General features: G+C 43.9%; 1 protein-coding gene across 2 annotated transcripts; it reads right to left on the bottom strand.

Moving 5' to 3' along the window:
* Positions 1-317: 317 nt before the first annotated feature.
* On the bottom strand, positions 318-20703 carry LOC148346907 (C1q-related factor-like). Of its 2 annotated transcripts, XM_088323167.1 has the most exons (4): positions 20662-20703; positions 20317-20422; positions 19440-20201; positions 318-2750 (listed from the first exon to the last, which is right to left on the bottom strand). In XM_088323167.1, the coding sequence occupies exons 3-4, from the start codon at positions 20040-20042 to the stop codon at positions 2571-2573; spliced, it is 783 nt and encodes a 260-aa protein (XP_088179293.1). In that variant the 5' UTR covers positions 20043-20201; positions 20317-20422; positions 20662-20703; the 3' UTR covers positions 318-2570. The 2 variants fall into 2 exon arrangements, with proteins under 2 accessions (XP_088179293.1, XP_088179292.1); XM_088323166.1 differs by lacking the exons at positions 20317-20422; positions 20662-20703 and having other exon boundaries at positions 19440-20299.
* Positions 20704-21004: the final 301 nt, after the last annotated feature.

Here is a 21004-nt window from a genome sequence, read left to right as displayed (position 1 = left end):
CTGGTAATCCTGAAAGGGGGATACCACATGTGCGTTCCCTTCTCAAGGTTTCTTCATTTTCCTCATGTTGAGGTTTTTGAGTTTTTCCTTGGCCTCATGTTGGTTCCAGATCAGGGGATGGTGTAATAATAATCTGAAATAATAGTCTGTGCAATAACTTGTGCAGCCCTTTGAGACTCTTTGTGATTATGACTTGACTTGACAATCATCAAGTGGTCAAAAAATATACACCATCCCTTTAAAAGTGCATTAATAGCGTTTTGTTTTATTTTTATTCCAGCATCACTACACTAAAAAAAGACAAGAAAAAGCTCACGTCAAGAACTTCTAGTTTAATGGAAAAACTATCCATTGGGGTGTCCTTCCTCATCCAATCAAAATTGTCGCTATGGTTCTTCATTCTTGGAGAGTTTGTGAATTTTTGCATGCAGATGGAAATTTGCAAGCACATCACATGGAAGAATCACAAAAAGGTTGTAACAGATACACGCTGGGATGCATATTCACAATATTTGGAATTCATAGCCTCCGGCGATTCCTGATTATTTACAAATTCACCAATTTGCATCTCCCCAAAATACAGATTTCCATTTTTGTTCTGTTTCAGTATATTTTCACAATGGCACAAAACAATGTGCCATCGTGGAAACGTTACTGAAAGCACTAAGAAACACTTTAAAATTATGTTGGCTTCACTTTTATCTTCCTTGACAGTTTTGCAAATTACTGGTCTAATTTTTCGGGTTGAATAAACCAGTACACTACAATTTAAAAGTCGACCGATTATCGGGCGGTTTGATTATCGGCACCGATATTTGGGAATTTGACAGATATTGGTATCAGCATGTTTATCTATTCGACGGGACGATTATTTAGGCTCAGATACAGCTGAGCCTCCCTCTCCTTCGCACCTACTTCTCCACTCCCTTGCCCCCCTCCTTTCACCCCGCTACCCACACTGCATCTTCTTATTGGATAAGCGACCAGGGCGAAGCAAAAACTTTCTGGACTCCACCCACTGCAGACCACAAACAGTGTCAGTTCTGCTAAATCCTGAGTCTTAACATGCCTGAGTGTGAATCAAGCCACTGATAATATTGAGATTTTAAAAAGTCCGTGCCGTGATAGAAAAGCGTGTGTGTAATTAATAGATAGCGTAAAAAGTGTAGTTAACTTGTTGAAGAGGAGCACGTTCAGGTGGAGACTATCTATTAGCTGTTATCATAACATCAGTTTGTCAATAAAGTGTGTGGGTTTGTGATTGAGGGAGAGCATAAAAAGAACGCTTAGTGGAAGGTTGAGTGATTAGCTGTTACCATAACATTAGTTTTGCAATCTGGCTATAAAACCTTGCCCGCACTTTTCAATTTGTGAGCTCTGTTGAATTTTACATTGCTTTTTGCAAATTTTGTTTTAATCTGATTAAAGTCATGTTGGTTGTATTGCCATTTTAAAATATCTATTGTAGAAAAATAAGCTATTTAAGTTCCTATGTACCTTTAATCGAGTTGGTGCCAAGTCAAATTTTATTTCCTGCACTGTTAGTTTTGGATTTAAGTGAAAGATTAGTTATTAGTTGTGTTTAAATTCCAATTTATTTAAATTGAAAAGTTTCTGAGTGCTATTGAAGTTTTATTTTAATTCATAACAAATACTATACCTGTATGTTTCTTTTGCATTATTATAATTTATCTAAGATTTTTTAAAGATTTTAAAGCAAATGATTTAGGAAGACATTGACCACATGCATATATTTTGGCAGTGTCCAAAATAATTACTGGGAAAGATTATGGTTTGTTTTAAAGAAAACTTTGGACACGGGATACTAAACACATCCAAGGTGCTTTATTTGGGGAATCTAACAAAACAAATATTACAAAAAAGAGGAAACCTGGTTAAAAAAATCTAACAGCTATAGTAAAGCTGTGGATCAGTGAGTGTACACTGTGGAGGAATTGGTTGGTTAGTTTTGGGGGGGTGCCATTTGGACTGCATTTGAAAGTAATGTTCTTACTTTCACCATTTTCATCCTCGAAGAAACTAAAACAACTAGGACAAGCGTGAAATCAGCACCACTTTAAAAGCAGATAGGCACGCTGAAAAAAACATGTAACGGCTCTTTGAACTCAGTTGGGCATTGTTAATACATACCTAATACAGAAAATGTTCAATTTTAAACTTTTGTGGACACCTCACTTTTAACTGCACATCACTGATACACTCTCCATTAACAAACGATTCCATATACGTACATGTCAATAGATTTTAAAGTGGAAAGATTTAATTCGGTCAGATCTCTTTTTAGGATACAAACCTTTTTTAGTTTACCCTTGCATTCTTTGCCCATTGCAACTTATATTCAAGAGCGACTCATATTCTGTAGAATATGTTAATAATGATAGAGTACAGCAAAGAACAACAACAAACACGAGATCCAAGCGTACCGCTTCAACAATTTCAGACGCCGTCCACCAGCAATGCACAAAGAGGTAGACCGTTAGCTATCGTTGCGTAGCTTTCGGGCAATTCGGGCAAACTTCGAAGCAAAGTCAGCGGAAGGTCGGTCTCTTTCAGTCGGCATAGAGGATGAAGCCGGAGAAGGTGCTATACTTGTTGCTGTTGCCGCCGTGCGCTTTGCCACCGTCCAGTTTGACGTAAACTTCATCGCCCGCGTCCAAGTGCAGGATAACGTTGTTGCTGGCGTAGTCGTAACTCTGGTCCTGGTCCTGAGCAATAGCGCTGGCCCTGACCTGAAATCAGAATAACAATTAAATAACAATACATTTGCTGGGTCGAATTTATGTTCAGAGTTTTGGGGGTCCTGAGCACTCAGAGTGTCTGGCTGGTTATAAGAAAAAATTCATTTAAAGCGATTTAGGGTCATTCAACTGTTTTGAGAGTGATGGACTCATGTGGGGGAAGAATGATGTAGATGCTGGGGTGCTCAAAACAAGCATGGTATTTATTAACCCTCTTATTACAATTGGGGCGCTGGAACCCCTGTTTTAAAAGCTCATCAAATTACAGTAACTGGTCGAAAAGAAGACGGGCAAAGTAATTCCCCAAAACACCCACAAAATTGCAGCAACTTCCCACAATCATACCTCACAGGCATCAACGTGTGGCAACAGACCAATCACAGGTAAATAACTCAAATATTTTCAAAGAATCAAGGACATTTATGGTACAATTGTGAAAAGGTACCAAATGTATCCAACATTTTATATTGTGCTAACAAATAAAATGCAAAAATATTGCCCCCTTTTAGTTATTACTTAGTTATTACTTTGTACAAGAAATATTTGCCCATTCTTCCCAACAAAAACACTCAAGTTCCTCAATGTTTGATAGTGATCGCACAGCATAGTTAAGATCTACAAATGCTCTATAGGATTGAGGTCTGGACTTTGGCTTGTCCATTTTAACACCTTCACATTGTTAGTTTTACAGGTCCTTCTAAAAAAATTGCATATTATGTTAATAAAGTTTATTATTTTCCATAGTTAAACGAAAAAATGAAACTTTCACATATTTCAGATTTATTGCACACCAATTGAAATAGGGCTTTTATTGTTTTAATATTAATGATTTTGGCACACAGCTCATGAAAACCAGAAATTTATGTCTAAAAAAAATTGCATATCATGAAAAGGTGCTCCAAACGAGCTACTGACCTAATCATCTGAGTCAACAAGTTAACTCTATACACGTGAAAATGATTCTTGAGGCAGTTAAAAACTCCCAGCCTGGTTCAATAACTTAACTGTCCAGTTGTCTCCAGTGGCACATACAGTTGAGTGTCATCTGCATAGCAATGGAAACTAATATTATACTTGCGGATAATGTCACCAAGTGGAAGCATATACACACTAAAAAGAAGGGGGGCAAGTACAGAGCCCTGTGGAACGCCACAGGGGACATTAGAGTGTTTGGAGGTCAGATTGCCATAATTAACACATTGCATCCTGTCTGACAGGTAGGACCTAAACCACAAGAGTTCAGTTCCTGAGATACCAATGCATTCCAGACGAACAAGTAATATGTTGTGGTTGACCGTATCAAAAGCAGCACTAAGATCCAGCAGCAGTAACATTGATGAGGCACCGGAATCTATTGCCAAAAGGAGATCATTGGTTACTTTAGCCAGGGCTGTCTCAGTAGAGTGATTTGCCCTAAATGCTGACTGGACAGTTTCAAAGAGGTTATTTTCCGACATTAAGTCATTTAGCTTCTGTGCAACGACCTTTTCAAGTAATTTAGCAAAAAATGGCAGATTTGACACTGGCCTACCTAGGCTTTCTGGGTCAAGATTAGGTCGCTTAAGCGTGGGCTTAATGACAGCAGACTTAAAGGCTACAGGAACAATACCCGAGGATAGCGATATATAAATAATATCTCAAATTGATGGTCCTAAGAGCCCAAACAGATCCTTCACCAGTGAAGCTGGAAACGGATCAAGCAGGCAAGTAGTTTGTTAGGCCCCACTGACCATCTGAGTATGACTATCAAGGGACAATTCATTGAAACTGGAGAATGTTTCTGAACAACCACCGAGACGGTCCTTACCTAACACCGCCACATCTTTGAGGTAGGACGAAGTTACAGATCGTTCATTTAAGATTTCATTCCTGATGAGTTGAATCTTTTTATCAAAAAATTCCATAATGTCATTAGCAGAATAAGTAGAACTATTTGGGTTAAGTTGTTGTCTGGTAAATTTCGCCATTGTATCGAACAAAAATTTCAGATTATATAACAATAATCTTAGAGAAAAACGATGCTTTAGCTGAGGCAAGAGCTACTTTATATTTCAGCAAGCTGTCACACCGGGCCAGTCGGAAGACCTCCAGCTTTGTAGTGCGCTATTTTCGTTCAAGTTTCCTGCAACTTTGTTTGAGTGACCTGGTTTCTTCAGTAAACCAAGGTGTATGCTTCTTAGGTCGAAATGTATGCCTTAGGGTAGACCTGGGAAAATACGGCCCGCGGGCCACATCCGGCCTTTTGTACGTCCCTGTCCGGCCCGCGTAAGACCAATCATAAACACCATAAATTAAACAATTTTTTTTTAACTTTTATTTTGAAATTTTATTTTGACTTAATATACACGTCGTAGACGTAGCGCCTTCACGCGCGTATACACCTGAGTGAGTGAAGGTGATACTGTTCGCTAGGGTACCCTCAAGATGTCGGCACACCCCAAGAAAAGAAAAGTTGATAACGAATGCCGTATTTTCAACAAGACATGGACTGACAAATATTTCTTTACAGAAATTAAAGGTAAAGCAGTGTGCTTAGTCTGTGGTACACAGGTTGCTGTGTTTAAAGAATATAACTTGAATCGCCACTACACGACCAAGCACGAAGATAAATACAGAAACCTGTCTGGTGAAGAGCGTGCAAGGGAGTCTGATGCATTGCTTGCAAAACTACAAACCCAACAAGGATTTTTCACTAAACTTCACACTTCCAGAGATGCAGCCGTCAGGACAAGTTATGTAATTTCTCATAAAATCGCCAGAAAAATGTCGTGATTACCTAACTGGAGCCACCTGAGGTAATCAGCTGGTGTGCTGGAACGCGATTTCCTGATTGGTGGAAGCTTTCTACATAAGCTGTCAGCGTCCAGAGATGGACGTTCGAGTGTACTCCTCGTTTCCCTGAGTGAGCCTCCAACATTCAAGGTACCACGATCCCTTTGTGTATTCCAAGTCTGATTCTCGTTGCCTGACCCTTGTCTGTTAAAAGTTTACGATCTACTCTTCCGTCCCGGCCACCGACTTACCTGCTACGTTACTCGTCACGCGTTTTCACCACGGAGTTGCCATATCGTCCAAAGAGGCTTTCTGCTACCAAGAGCCGACGTCCCAAGCCTGCTCCACCGAACCTTGTCCAAATAAATCCTTTAACTGACGCTATTGGATCCGAGTGCTTGTTCTGGTCCCTGACAGAACACTCGAACCAAAAAATGGATCCAGCGTCATTTTTTCCCACCTCCGAGAAATGCGGAAATGCCGAGCAGGAATCCGCGCTACAGCGCCTACTACATACCGAAGGCGCGGTACAACAGATCGCCCATGACGTATCCACACTGGTCCGGCAAGGACAACGTCACCAACAATTTTTTGAGCAACAGTGCGAAGCTTCCCCGGCAACACGACCACAAGATCCGGTTCCGCCTCTTTCTGATCAGGTCGGCAGTGTTGAACCACGAGTAGGTTCGCCAGAGAGATTCAGTGGAGAGCCCGCCCAGATCCGCCCCTTTCTCATAAATTGCCGATTAATTTTTGATCTACAACCGCGAGCCTTTGTGAACGAAAAGACGAAGGTGGCCTATGTAATAAATCATTTGACTGGCAGAGCCCGCCTTTGGGGAACGGCAGAATACGAACGAGGGGCGACAGCATGCACTTCTTTTAGTTTGTTAAGCCAGGAAATGATTAAAGTATTTGATTCTGGTTCCTCATCAGTCGATGCTGCTCGTTCCATCTTGAACATCCGCCAGGGGAGACGCTCCATTGCCGACTATGCCATTGACTTCCGCACTCTAGCAGCCCAGAGTCACTGGAACGAAGAGGCGCTGGTCGACGCCTACCTCCATAGCTTGTCCGGTTATCTCAAAGACGAATTGATATCCCACGCTCCTCCGGTAACTCTTGACAACGCTATCGAACTGACCGCCCGGATCGACCGTAGGGTCCAGGCAAGACGCCGAGAGAGAGAAGATCCCAGCCAATCCATCACCAGGCAAAGTCAAGACATGAGTAAGATACCGAACCCCCCAACCACTTCTACCGCACCTCATGAGATGATGGAGGTGGACCGCACCTTTCTCTCCGTCGAAGAGCGCCAGCGAAGGCGTTCCGAACGGTTATGTTTTTACTGCGGCGGCCAGGGACATAGGGTGGTCAATTGCCCGTTAAAAGCCAACGCTCGTCGGATATAGGGGACGTCCGATTGAGCTCGGCTTTAGTATCGTCCGCCAAGACTGATAGACCTGTTCTCCGGGCAAATCTCATTATTTCCGGTTCATCTCAGCCCTTCCATGCCCTGATCGATTCTGGCGCCGAAACAAATATCCTGGATTTGTCACTCGCACACAAGATGGGGATACCTGTTAAAACCCTTCCTAACCCGGTATCAGCTCGGGCTTTGGATGGTCACCTATTAGGCACCGTATCCCAAATAACTGAACCCATAGAACTACAGTTGTCTGGAAATCACAGAGAGAAGATCCGATTTCATTTACTTCACTCCCCTAACCAACCCCTTGTTCTGGGTCATCCTTGGTTGGTCGATACTTGAATGGGGCATGGACTGTCACCAAACCTGTCTGCGAGCCGCTCCTTACCCAAATCATCCTGTTTCCACGAGGGCCCCACCCAATCTGTCCAAGGTCCCAGCCTGTTACCACCACCTACGGGAGGTCTTCAGTAAAGCTAAGGCCTCTTCCTTGCCCCCTCATAGACCTTATGACTGCGCGATTGATCTCCTGCCAGGGTCCGCTCCTCCTCGGGGCCGCCTCTACTCCCTGTCCATTCCCGAGAGGAAGGCCATGGAGGAGTACATTTCCGATGCCTTGGCGGCTGGTATCATTCGACCCTCCTCTTCTCCTGCAGGGTCGGGGTTCTTTTTTGTGGGAAAGAAGGACGGGTCACTCCGGCCCTGTATAGATTATCGGGGCCTTAATGAAATCACGGTTAAAAATCGCTATCCCTTGCCTCTGCTTGCCTCTGCATTTGAGCTTCTACAGGGGGCCACGATCTTCACTAAACTTGATCTGCGCAACGCCTACCACTTAGTCCGTATCCGGGAGGGTGATGAGTGGAAGACAGCATTCAACACACCCACCGGTCACTACGAGTACCTGGTAATGCCGTTCGGATTAACCAATGCTCCAGCCGTTTTCCAATCCTTGATAAATGACATTTTACGAGATGTGCTTAATCGTTTTGTTTTTGTGTATCTGGACGATATCTTAATTTTCTCAAAGTCCCTCGATGAACACCGAAAACATGTCCAGCTGGTTCTCCGTCGTCTCCTAGAGAACTCTTTATTTGTTAAAGCAGAGAAGTGCGAGTTTCACGCCAAGACAGTCTCGTTCCTGGGCTACATCGTGGCGGAGGGGACCCTTCAGATGGATCCTGCGAAGGTATCAGCAGTCACCTCTTGGCCTGTCCCTGAGTCTCGGAAAAAACTCCAACAATTCCTTGGTTTTGCCAATTTCTACCGGAGGTTCATCAGGAACTACAGTTCGGTGGCAGCTCCTCTCACGCTTCTTACCAGCCCTAAAGAGCCATTTCGGTGGTCTTCCGAGGCTAATGCAGCTTTCAACCGTCTAAAAACTCATTTCTCTACGGCCCCCATACTCCAGGTGCCTGACCCTGCGCGCCAACTGGTGGTGGAGGTGGACGCCTCAGATGTGGGAGTGGGTGCTGTCCTGTCCCAGCGGTCTGACAAGGACCAGAAGATGCACCCGTGCGCCTTCTTTTCCCGGCGGTTGTCCCCGGCCGAACGCAACTACGACGTGGGGGATCGTGAGTTGTTGGCCGTCAAGCTAGCCCTGGAGGAATGGCGACATTGGTTGGAGGGGGTAATGGTGCCGTTCATAGTTTGGACTGACCACAAGAACTTAGAATATATTAGATCGGCCAAGCGGCTCAACCCTCGCCAGTCACGTTGGGCCCTGTTTTTCACCCGCTTTAACTTTACTCTGTCCTACAGACCCGGATCTCGTAATGTGAAGCCCGACGCGCTCTCCCGGCAATTCCAGAATTCCAATGAAACACCTCAGGATCCCGCAACGGTCCTTCCAGCTTCCCGTATGGTGGCAGCAGTTTCCTGGGATATCGAGTCCCGAGTCAGAGAGGCGTTACCCGATCAGGCAGGCCCCAGCTCCTGTCCCGAGGGTCGACTATTCGTCTCCGAACCCTTACGGTCCGAGGTCCTCCAATGGGGGCACAATTCTCACTTTTCTTGCCATCCGGGGTCGGCTCGGACTCACAGTTTCTTGTCCCGACGCTTCTGGTGGCCTACCATGGCCAAGGACGTTAGGGAATATGTCTCCGCCTGTCAAGTGTGCGCCCAGAACAAAGCATCCCACCAACGTCCGGCCGGTCTGTTACATCCACTTCCGGTTCCCCGCCGCCCATGGTCCCACATCTCCTTGGACTTTGTGACGGGGTTGCCAGTATCCGAGGGGATGACGACTGTACTAACTATCGTGGACCGTTTCAGTAAGATGGTCCATTTCGTGGCACTACCAAAGCTCCCCTCCGCCAAGGAAACTGCATTGATAGTCCAGCAACATGTGTTTCGCCTCCATGGCATCCCTCTGGACATTGTTTCTGACCGGGGTCCCCAATTCTCATCCGCGTTTTGGAAGGAGTTCTGTCGTCTGTTGGGTGCCTCAGTCAGCCTCTCATCGGGGTTCCACCCTCAATCCAATGGTCAGTCTGAGCGAGTGAACCAAGATTTGGAAACGGCACTTCGCTGTATGGTCTCTAGTGAACCGTTGTCTTGGGCTCGGCAATTGGCATGGGTGGAGTATGCTCACAATTCCTTGGTTAGCTCCTCCACTGGAATGTCCCCCTTCCAGTGCGTATATGGGTACCAACCCCCTATGTTCCCTAGTCAAGAAGAGGAAGTAAACTGCCCGTCAGCTACGGCGAACGCACGCCGTTGTCGGCGAACTTGGGCTCGTGGTCGGGCCACACTCCTTCGGGCAAGCAAGGCTTATTCCGTCGGGGCTAATCGACGGAGGAGTCCTGCTCCGAATTACCAGGTGGGCCAGAAGGTGTGGCTTGCATCAGCTGATCTTCCACTGAAGGCTGAGTCGAGGAAACTGGCTCCTCGGTATCTTGGTCCGTTTCCTATAGTAAGAATTATCAACTCCTCAGCAGTCCGTCTCCGTCTACCAAGATCTATGAGAGTGCACCCCACGTTTCATGTCTCCCGAATCAAACCCGTCAGCCAGAGCCCGTTGGCACCCATTCCACCTCCTCCCCCGGCTCCACGCTCCTTGGACGGGGAGCCTATCTATACAGTGCGCCGCCTGCTCTGCTCCCGACGCAGGGGTCGGGGCTTCCAGTACTTGGTCGATTGGGAGGGATATGGTCCGGAGGAGAGATCATGGATTCCCAGCAGGCAGATCCTGGACCGATCTCTTGTGGCAGAATTCCATCGACTGCATCCTGACCAACCAGCGCCACGCCGTGGTCGTCGTCGTAGGTCCGGCGCTGCTACCCTTCCACCGGCGGACCCACCTGCTACCGCCCCTTCAGATGCGGACGAAGGGGTGTCTATTCACTCGGAAGAATTCTGAGGTACTGTGCTGTTTGTTCTCAGTTTACCTGTGGATATTTTTTTTGGTTTGTTTTGTGCGCTGCAAACGGATTTATTATCCGTCCCCGGGGATCGCTGGTGTGATGGTGACCTTCTGGGGTTCATCGGACGACCTCTGGGCCCTCCATTTTGGATTATTGGTGATGTATTTTGGGTTTTGGGGGATTATTCGTAACTGGCCTGTGACTTTTGTTCCTTGGATTACCGGTGTTTCCATGTGACGTGTTTGGATTTTTTTTTTTTTCCCTGGGACTTCTGGAGCCGTCCCTTGAGGGGGGGGTTCTGTCGTGATTACCTAACTGGAGCCACCTGAGGTAATCAGCTGGTGTGCTGGAACGCGATTTCCTGATTGGTGGAAGCTTTCTACATAAGCTGTCAGCGTCCAGAGATGGACGTTCGAGTGTACTCCTCGTTTCCCTGAGTGAGCCTCCAACATTCAAGGTACCACGATCTCTTTGTGTATTCCAAGTCTGATTCTCGTTGCCTGACCCTTGTCTGTTAAAAGTTTACGATCTACTCTTCCGTCCCGGCCACCGACTTACCTGCTACGTTACTCGTCACGCGTTTTCACCACGGAGTTGCCATATCGTCCAAAGAGGCTTTCTGCTACCAAGAGTCGACGTCCCAAGCCTGCTCCACCGAACCTTGTCCAAATAAATCCTTTAACTGACGCTATTGGATCCGAGTGCTTGTTCTGGTCCCTGACAAAAAAGTAAGGCATTTTCCGACGGAGAGTTTATTAAGGAGTGTTTATTGGACTCTGCTGAGCTGATGTGCCCAGAAAAAAAGGGCGCGTTTGAGAACGTTTCACTCTCCCGACGCACTGTAACGAGGCGGCTTGAGGACATCGCGGGAAATTTAGAGCTTCAGCTGAAGAAAAGAGCGGCCGACTTTGACTTTTTTTCCCTGGCTTTGGATGAGAGCTGCGATGTACGTGACACCGCCCAGCTGCTCATCTTCTTACGTGGGATAACCGCAGACTTTCAAATCACGGAGGAGTTGGCAGCCATGCAGTCAATAAAAGGGACAACCACAGGTAATGACTTGTTCAGAGAGGTAAATGCATGTATGGACATGTTAGGACTGAAATGGAACAAGCTTGCAAGTGTGACAACAGATGGTTGTCCAAATCTGGCCGGGAAAAATGTTGGACTTTTAAAGAGAATGCAGGATAAAGTGACAGAAATGAACCCTGATCAGAAATTGACATTTTTGCATTGTATCATACATCAGGAAGTGTTGTGTAAGACAGTGTTAAAAATGAAACATGTTGTTGATTCTGTCACTAAAATAGTTAACTTCATCAGAGCGAGAGCTTTAAATCACAGTTTGTTGATTTGTTGGAGGAAAATGAGGCTGAACATGGTGACATAAGCTATAACTGCACTGTTAGGTGGCTCAGCCTTGGCAAAATTCTGAAAAGTGTCTGGGACCTGAGAGACCAGATTCAGGAGTTCTGTGTTCAGAAAGGTCATGACGTCTCAGAACTTTCAGATGAAGACTGGTTGGCAGACCTCAGATTCACTGTGGATGTGACTGCACTAATGAACAAACTTAATGTCAAACTGCAGAGCAAGGGCCTTTTTGTGCATGAGATGTACAGTGCAGTGAAGGCTTTTATGAGAAAACTGCAGCTTCTCTCAAGCCAAGTGAAGGACAACATTCAGACCCACTTGCCAACACTTAAGGAAGCCAAAACATCAGGCGATCACCTCCAAAAGTACTCAACCATGTTAGAAACATTGCATGCAGAGTTTTCAAGGCGATGTCAAGATTTCAAAACTCTTGAGAGTGAAATGCACATGGTCTCTTCTCCCTTCAACTGCAGTGTGGATGATGCGCCAAGTGAAGTTCAGATGGAACTCATAGATCTGCAGTCTGACACACTTCTGGCAGATCACTTCAAGTCAGTCTCACTGCTGGATTTTTACTCCTCACTCAAAGAGGAGAACTTTCCACACCTGAGGAAGCATGCTCAGAGGATCCTAGTCCTCTTTGGATCTACCTATCATTGTGAACAGACATTCTCAGTTATGAAGTTTAATAAATCCAAACATAGATCCTCTATGACTGATGACCACGTCTCAGCTGTAATTCGCATAGCCACTTCAGACATTCCGCCAGATTTCAATGCCCTTGTTCAAGCCCAGAACAGACTGGATTATTCTCACTGAAGAGGTAACATGAGGTGGAGAACATTACAAGTTATTGTTTGTGGAAATTAACAAGTTAAAAATAAATTGCACTGGTTCAATGATTGTTTTTCTTATTTAACCAATACACCACAATTTCACATAGCCTAATATGAATATTTACAGAGTGCTATATTCTTCTGATTATCAGCATCAGCTATTCAAAATATTTAATTTGAGCATTTTACAATGAAAGAAAGTTGGTGGCCCCCTGACACAATTCAGGTTTCTCATGTGGCCCCTGATAAAAATTAATTGCCCACCCCTGCCTTAGGGGGACCACAGAATCAAGAACATTAATGTTACTGTGCTCAATTGGCCTAACAACTCTCCGGACCCGAACCCTATCGAGAATATGTGGGATAATGTGAAGAGGAAGTTGGGATACACCAGATCCAACACTGTGGATCAGCTTAAGGCCACTATCGAAGAATCCTGGGCCTCCATAACACCTCAGCATTGCCACAGGCTGATTGCCACCATGCCACGTCGCATTGAAGCAGTTATTTCTTCAAAAGGATTCCCGACCAAGTATTTAGTGCATAACTGAACATTGTATTCGAAGATTGACTTTTTTAAAATTAAAAACACTTTTTTTAATTGGTCGGAGGAAATATGGTAATTATTTGAGATCGGGATTTTTGGTTGCCTTAATCATCAATATTTTTACAATAAAAGGCTTGAACTTCTTTAGTTGTGTGTAATGAATCTAAAATATATGAAAGTCTAATGAGTATTAGTACATTACAGAAAATAATGAACTTTATCACAATATGCTAATTATTTGAGAAGGACCTGCAAACCATTCTATCGTAGATTTTGCTTTATGCTTAGAGTCGTTGTCCTGTTGGGAGGTAAACCTGCACCGCATTCGCAGGTCTCTTGAATTTATTGGCTCTGTCCATCCTTTCATCAACTCTACCAATGTTCCCAGGTCCTGCTAAAAAAAAATAACTCCAGAGCATGGTCGGAATGGTGCTATCAAGGTGATGTGCAATGTTACTCTTAAGCCAAATGTATGTACATTTAGCCCAAAAAAGTAAATTTTGGTCTGTATACAAGAAGGCGGTGACTCAAGAGTAAAGCTTCGGTTTGACTCAACCCGCCTGAGAGGATACGCGCCACTGCTGATGATACCCCATCACACTCCTCTCCCTCTTTCTTTCATTTTTGTTTTTGTTTTCGGATGCAACACTTTTATCATCTGACTGCACAGAGTTTATAAAAGCAGCATGAGTGTCTCGTCCTATAAGGATCATGGATGCATCATAGGGATAGGGGAGGTTCAGATTTCCCCTTTTAAACTTCTGACGAGTGAAATGCAAAGCACGTTTGATTATGGGATATAATTCAGGATTGGCTCTCACACTTGCAACTCAAATGCTCTCATACATAAGTGAAATGTTTGTGTTCATAAAGCTAGGTAAAAACATGCTCACTTACAGTGCTGGAATGGTTTCATAAACACATGTCAAAAGTTCACATACTTTCTGGTCTAACGCATCCATACAACCTGGGGAGACGTTTGTGTTCATAAAGATAGGTCAAACACGCTCACAAACAGTACTGAAATATTTTCTTACATAAGAGTCAACATGCTCACTAACAGTACTGAAATGGTCTCATACATAAGAGTAGACATGCTCACCAACAGTACTGAAATGGGCTCAAAAACACATGTCAAAAGTTCACATACTTTCTGGTCAAACGTTTCCAGACAACCTGGTCAAACGTTTTTGTTCATAAGATAGGTGGAACACGCTCACTAACAATACTAAAACGGTCTTATAATGTCTTGCCGACATAATCAATGCTGAATTATGCAGGAAATTCTCATAATACAAATGTCCAAAACGTTAGCTATACTGTATACAACCAGAAATTACCTAAAGAAAAAGTCACTCTGTATCAGTGTTTCTCTATGAGTGGGTCGCAGATTCCTTTTCAATTGCTCGCAGGCCTTTTCCTTGGCAAATTGCTGCTAAGAAGAAGGAAAAAAAACGGGGGGTCAATTACACCCCTTAACAGTAGACAGAGATATAGCTCTGCTCGATCTCTTGAGCCTGTTCAGTGAATTGGCGCATTTGAGAAGGTCCACATGTCATTTTATTGTAATTTCGTTGGTTTTATTTTTTTTCTGTCCATGATAAGAGACCCCAAAAAAGTTAGTGACAATGGGAAGGAAAATTGGAAAACATTGACAACAACGATCGAATTAAAGAAGGAAATTATTATTAAATACAAAAATGGTGTACGAGCGATTTATGAAAGGAAGCAAATTAATCTTCAGTAAACACATAAATAAATGATTATTGATGTTTTGGTACACGCTTTATTAATATTTTGAATTTGTTTTAGTATGTTGGGGCTGAGGTGTGCCCCAAATATGATACCGGCTTATATGCAAGTATACACAATACTTGAAGTCCTTTTGGTTTTGTTGGTCATTTTGTTTTTGAAAAAGGGAATATATTCTCCTATCTCTGCTTAAAATGTCACATTACATTCATTGGATTAATTTGAGTAGTGGCCATTTTTTCTTGATTTAGGTGACAGATTGTCATTAGGGTAGAAAGTTGCCTTAGGTCTGACCAGTTGAGAACCACTGCTTTATATCATTCATTACTATTACCACACCCGAATTAATGTGCAGAGGAATGAGGACATTTTTACTCGAAAAATATATTTCTAAATTTCAAAAAGAGCTGTATGTGTTATTTATCATGCTAAGGTTTTAAGCATACATCCATCCACCCATTTTCTGGACCGCTTAATTTCAGTAGGGTTGTGGGGTGCTAGTGCTCTAAACATACAGATGCCTGCAAATCACTATTTATCAAGTAAGTTATTCTCAAATTTTATAAATTTGTGTAATCAAAAACAGCTCAATTAATGTACATGGTACACAATTCCCAATATTTAAAAAAATGTAGTTACAGGTGGGATGCATAGTTTGAGGTGTCCTTAAATGTTTTCTATATTAAGTAAGTGAGTTTAAAGTGCCTTTAAAAATATTCTTCCCCCCGCACCTGTCTGCTTCTATCTTACCTTTATCATCGGTGTTCCAAACACAAAGCGTATTGCGCTGAAGAAAAGGAGGTGAGTGGTTTGAAAAGTGATGTCACGTACAGTGAAGAAAATAAGTATTTAAACACCCTGCTATTTTGCTATTTCTCCCACTCATTCACACCTAGGGACAGGTTGGACTGGCCAGTTAACCTGACATGCATGGGGAAGTGGGAGGAAACCGGATTGCCCACACAACCACAGGGAGGACATGAAAACTCCGCACAGGGAGGCTGGTAGCTGGATTTGATCCCATGAACTGTGCCGCAGACGCGCTAACTACTCAGCCACCCATGAAGATTCATATCTTTGTAAATCTGACTGTGCCTCACAAGACACAAACCTCATTGATCCTCTGCGAAGATTCACTTGTGTTATGGCCAATAGTGGGGCTTACAGGTAAGATCTTAAGCCTGAGCCCAACCGGGGCACAAAATTCAGGTCTGGTCAAGCCTAAAATGTGAATGATTAGGTTTTGTTTCGTGCCGGGCTTCTCTCTCATTGACTTTATTGCAAAACTATCCACCCGTCATTGTACTTTGATTTTTCTTTCTCTGCAGAGGACCTGCAATGGATTACGTCCCTCTTGCGATTCTCTCCCCTTTTCTTGTCGGCACTCCTACCGAGTCCTCCCAAATAAATTATAAAAATGTTAGTTTTCTTCTAGCTCGGTCCCTCAAATCAAGTTACTTGTCAGCCTCAGGTTGGGTTTTACTACTTGATTTTGTTAGCCGTGATCTCATCTCGAGTACAGGGGTCTAAAATATTTTTCAAGCTGAAAGACGAGGAAATAGACCATTCAGTTTGTTTCGTTATGCGAGTTGTTTTTATCAAGTACACATTGTCGTTTTGGAGACAGGGTTCTACGTGCTTTACCTCAAAATAAGTTGCCCCACTGTCTTTGGGTAAACAAGTGTTATCGGAGGTTACAAGTTCTATCTGGCCTCACATCATGTTTGCATTTCAGTTGGGATTTCCACTCTGTTTGATCAGCGTCACTACCTGAGGCCTCCAAGACTTTACGAAATTGTGCGTGAACGTTACAAATAGCCCATTTTCACACCAACGCCGCCTGGCCCAGGCAGACCCCTGCGATAAACGCCTGGTGCGTGGAAGTATCGGCGATGGCGGAGTAAAAGTTTGTATTTTTGTATTTTCAAAGCGCTTTGAACTTGTTTGTTAAGACCTCCGGCGACGTTTTGATGTGCAACAGGGTTGCAGGTCACATTCAAAGTCGTACGCAATCTGGCTGCCCGCCACGGCGAGTTGTCGTTGGTGCGGGCTGGAACCGATTTGGAGTTGAGATCACGACACACATGAACGCATGACTTCACCGTTTGGACTGGTGGCTTCGCCCCGGTGTGTGATGGAGCGCCTTCTAACTCAACGAGTCACAAGTTGCCACGCATAAAAAAATAATGCTCAAATACTGGACATTGTGATGTATCCGGTGGGCGGGGCTTAACCTGGAGGCAAAGGAATACTTGCGCTGGTCAGAAGACAGGAAAGGAAAGCTGTCGTAGTTGCTAGTTGTCGTCATGTTGTGTGTTTGTATGGCAGAATAAGAAAAAAAAGTAGTTGTCATTAATCAAGAGTTTTACAGGATCCTAGCGGAAACTCTGATTAAATAAAACGAACAGACTTGTGGATGAATTAAAGCAAAATGTTTGGACAGAGGCACTCATCAAAAATGCTCAGGTTGCATCACACACTTCAGATAAGAAAAATTTAATGTTTATCATTGTTGCTATTGAGTCCATATAACTCATATCGGCAAACTATCTTGTTGTTTCTTAGCTTCAGCTGACTGTTAGCGCTTAGTCTCAATGCCAACGGTATCCTTGTAAACACAGCGTAGGTCGAAAATAAAAACAGGAACGTATTGCGAACAATCATTGATCAAACAGTCCAAGTAATTTATTGGATACATTAAATTATTCATGCGTTCATTGATTTGTGTAGGAGAAGCATCCCTTTATGGCATATAGGCTACACGCTAACAGTTAGTTGAATCTAAGAGAATAACAAAGACACTTTGCCGATGCAATAAGTATTGTGAACTTGATCACAACAATCATAAATGTTAAATTTCTCTTACATGATATGAAGTGGGTTAAAGCCTTTACCACAACTCTCTTCTTTTTCTCCGATCTAAAGTTACCGCTGAGATCCTGTAAAACTTAAATTTACAGTCACTAAAGTTTTTTTTCTCCGATATTGGCATCTAAAAATAGAACTTAATGACAACTACTAGCTACGACAGCTTTCTTTTCCTCTGACTTCTGACCAGCGCAAGTATTCTTTTGCCTCCCGCTTCGACTGTGGTGTCATGCAATGCAAGCAATGAATGGGTCAATTAATGACTGCAATTCACCTTATTAAGTAATAATTAACCTTACAAACCACAACACGGTACTTACTAACAATAAAACTATGTAGAATTCCACGACAAGATTAGCAATCAACGATGACATTGTTGTCTGCTACCGGTGAACAAAAAGATCCGGATTATACCCAATTTCGTTGTCACAATATGTTAACCCATTTTGTAACAATGACAATAAAGGTATATTCTATTCTATAGGGGCCAGACACGCTATCTCATCGTTTCTGATTGAACAATATGAAGAAACACAGTCGGAAGAAAATATTAAAAAATAATTTTACGGCACCAGTTTCATGAAAGAGCCAGTGTACAAAAAAATAAAAGATCCATGAGGAGATGGGTGGTCAGCGTGCAGCCCACATTGCTGAGGTCAGGGGTTCAATTCCACATATACACACATATATATATATATATATATATACTGGACTGTCTCAGAAAATTAGAATATTGTGATAAAGTTCTTTATTTTCTGTAATGCAATTAAAAAAACAAAAATGTCATACATTCTGGATTCATTACACATCAACTGAACTATTTCAAGCCTTTTATTATTTTAATATTGCTGAATTTGGCCTACAGTAGGGTTGCGGGGGTGCTGGAGCCCATCCCAGCAATAATCGGGCAGTGGGCAGGGGACACCCTGAACTGGTTGCCAGCCAATCGCAGGGCACACAGGGATAGACAACTTGCCCCCCCGCGACCCTAATGAGGATAAGCGGTACGGCTGATGAGATGAGATGTGATGATATATATATATATATATATATATATATATATATATATATATATATATATATATATATATATATATATATATGAGAGAGCGAGAGAGAGATACATAGATGGATAGATTTATTTTTCGAGCAGATGATTAGTATATAAAAAATAGAGTTCCGGTGCCACCTACTGATATCTATAAATACTGTTACTTGGTGATCACTAAAACCAATGACACCAAACAATAGCATGCTTTTTAGCCCAGCCTTTTGCTTGGTTTTTGTTTTTATGGCCACCCTTTCTGGCAAGATGGCAGACAATGATGTCAGCCCCCTCTATGTGAAGCTCATGTTATGTAAAATAAATACAAATTTCTCTACTTAGAGTATTTAAGAGAAAATGCACGCCCATGTAATTTTGCTTACTAATCAAATCATAATGATTATAATTTTTTTTAATGAATTGAGTTTTTCTCACGACCAGGAGGATCTTAATAATTCACACTGTTCCTTTAAGGCAGGGGTCTCCAACATGGTGCCTGTGGGCACCAGGACGTCCCGTAAGAACAGCTTAGCTGCCCGCAGGCCTATTCTGAAAACAGCTCCCAGTGCTATGAACCTAGTAATAGCACTGCATATCAAAACAGGGTGCCCTTTGAGCTAATTAGTAACAAAATGTAGCCGTTCGCTTAAAAAAGTTTGGAGACCCCTGCTTTAAGGGAAGTTAGCGTCACCCACCAGGGCGTTCTTGAGCAGGTCAGCCCACATGCTGGTCCCGTCTCCTCCCCTCATCAGGACGTTGTATATGAAAAAGTAGGTGCCGGGAATCTTGCAGGTGAACTTTCCCGTGGCTCCATTGTAATTCCCGCCAATGTTGGTCACCACGTCGTCGAACCGCAGCACGTCGTAGCCTTCCTGCGGGTTCCTCAGGCCGGCATAGAACGCCACCCGAGGCGTCGTGTTGAACGTAGCCGTACTAATCGATCCCGTACCTAAAGCCAGAATCCCAGTGCGCACCACATCTCCGCTGTCTCCAGGTGGTCCCTTAGGTCCCGGCGGACCTGGCTCTCCAGGAGGCCCCGGGGGTCCGGGCTTACCCGGACGTCCAGGTCTGCCTTGCGAGGCGGCAAATGTGGGCGACGGCGTGCCTACACCACGGACACTCAAGTCGACCTGTTCGTTCACTTGTTGCCCAGCGGTGACCGGCTCCTCCGCTGTTGGGTAGGGGTCGCACACCATCCGGCAGGTGCCGAGCATCTCGAACCGGCCTCCCCCGTCCTCGGCATCTCCGACGGAGCTGACCAGCACCGGGATGAGCACCACTAGGACCAGTACTAGCATGACCCCAAGGGCAGCCGCCACCAGGGTCTTTCGTCCGATGCTCAGCCGGGGTAAGGGCTGGGCTGCCAGCGTGGAGCTCTCCGGGGCGGAAATGTTGGCTGCAGGTGACGGGGTTCACCAGGAAGAACTCAAAGAGGAGATCCCCAAAGATGATGAGAGCTGGGAAAGGATAAAGTGACAGGAGAGGGATGCGGGTGAACTAGAGGAGAGAGTGTAAAGAGGAGGAGGTAGAGAGATAGGGAGAGAGCAAGAGAGAAATAAACACGATACACACACAAACTCTGAGTCAGGGCTCACTGGCGCACATGCCCGTGGATGATGATAGAAGTGTCTCCTCCGCTGTCCTCTTCCAATGAGAATAAGCAGTAGGAAAAGGAAGACTATATGAATGAAACAGATTAAATAATAAAATGGAAAAACAAACATCTCCTTTTTTGGGATTTTCTCAAACTATTTTGTTTCCTCTATTTAATAGCTTAAAGGTGATGTCTGTAACTTATATGAATATACTGCTTCGCTGACGCCATTTTCTTTAATAACTCACTCACTCACTCGCTTACTCACTCACTCACTCAATTAATTGAAGGTGGTGTATATAAGTTCAAAATATTCTACTTACTGACGCTATCTTCTGGCTGAAATCATCATTGCAGCTCGTTTTGTTGCGCGTGCAAGTGTGTGAAATTCTTAGATGCACTGCAATAAACTCTTCTTTTTCATCTTTTGGGGGTTTTCCATTGGCATTTGGACTGTACTCAAAACAGTCCTCTTCTTACTTTCTCCATTTTTATCCTAAAATAAAAGAAAAGCGTGAACACGCGCGTTAAATCACTATTCTCCCTTCATTCCCCCACCCCCTTTACTCCAGAGTAATGCTCTCCATGGCTGGAACACAAAGGGTCTAAAGTAATATAAAACCAGATAGGCGTGGATTTATAAAGGCTCTTCTAACTCAGCTGGGC

The sequence above is a fragment of the Urocampus carinirostris genome, chromosome 19 (genome assembly GCF_059441175.1).
Source record: "Urocampus carinirostris isolate Australia breed hairy pipefish chromosome 19, RoL_Ucar_1.0, whole genome shotgun sequence".
NCBI classification, from domain to species: domain Eukaryota; kingdom Metazoa; phylum Chordata; class Actinopteri; order Syngnathiformes; family Syngnathidae; genus Urocampus; species Urocampus carinirostris.
This window is presented reverse-complemented; position numbering and strand designations above follow the sequence as displayed.

Excerpts from the sequence above, each read along its gene's own strand:
- LOC148346907 (XM_088323167.1), bottom strand. The coding sequence starts at position 20,042 with ATGCTAGTACTGGTCCTAGTGGTGCTCATCCCGGTGCTGGTCAGCTCC. Across the intron at positions 2,751-19,439 it reads ACCTGCTCAAGAACGCCCTG|GTCAGGGCCAGCGCTATTGC; the intron begins GTGGGTGACGCT and ends TTCTGATTTCAG.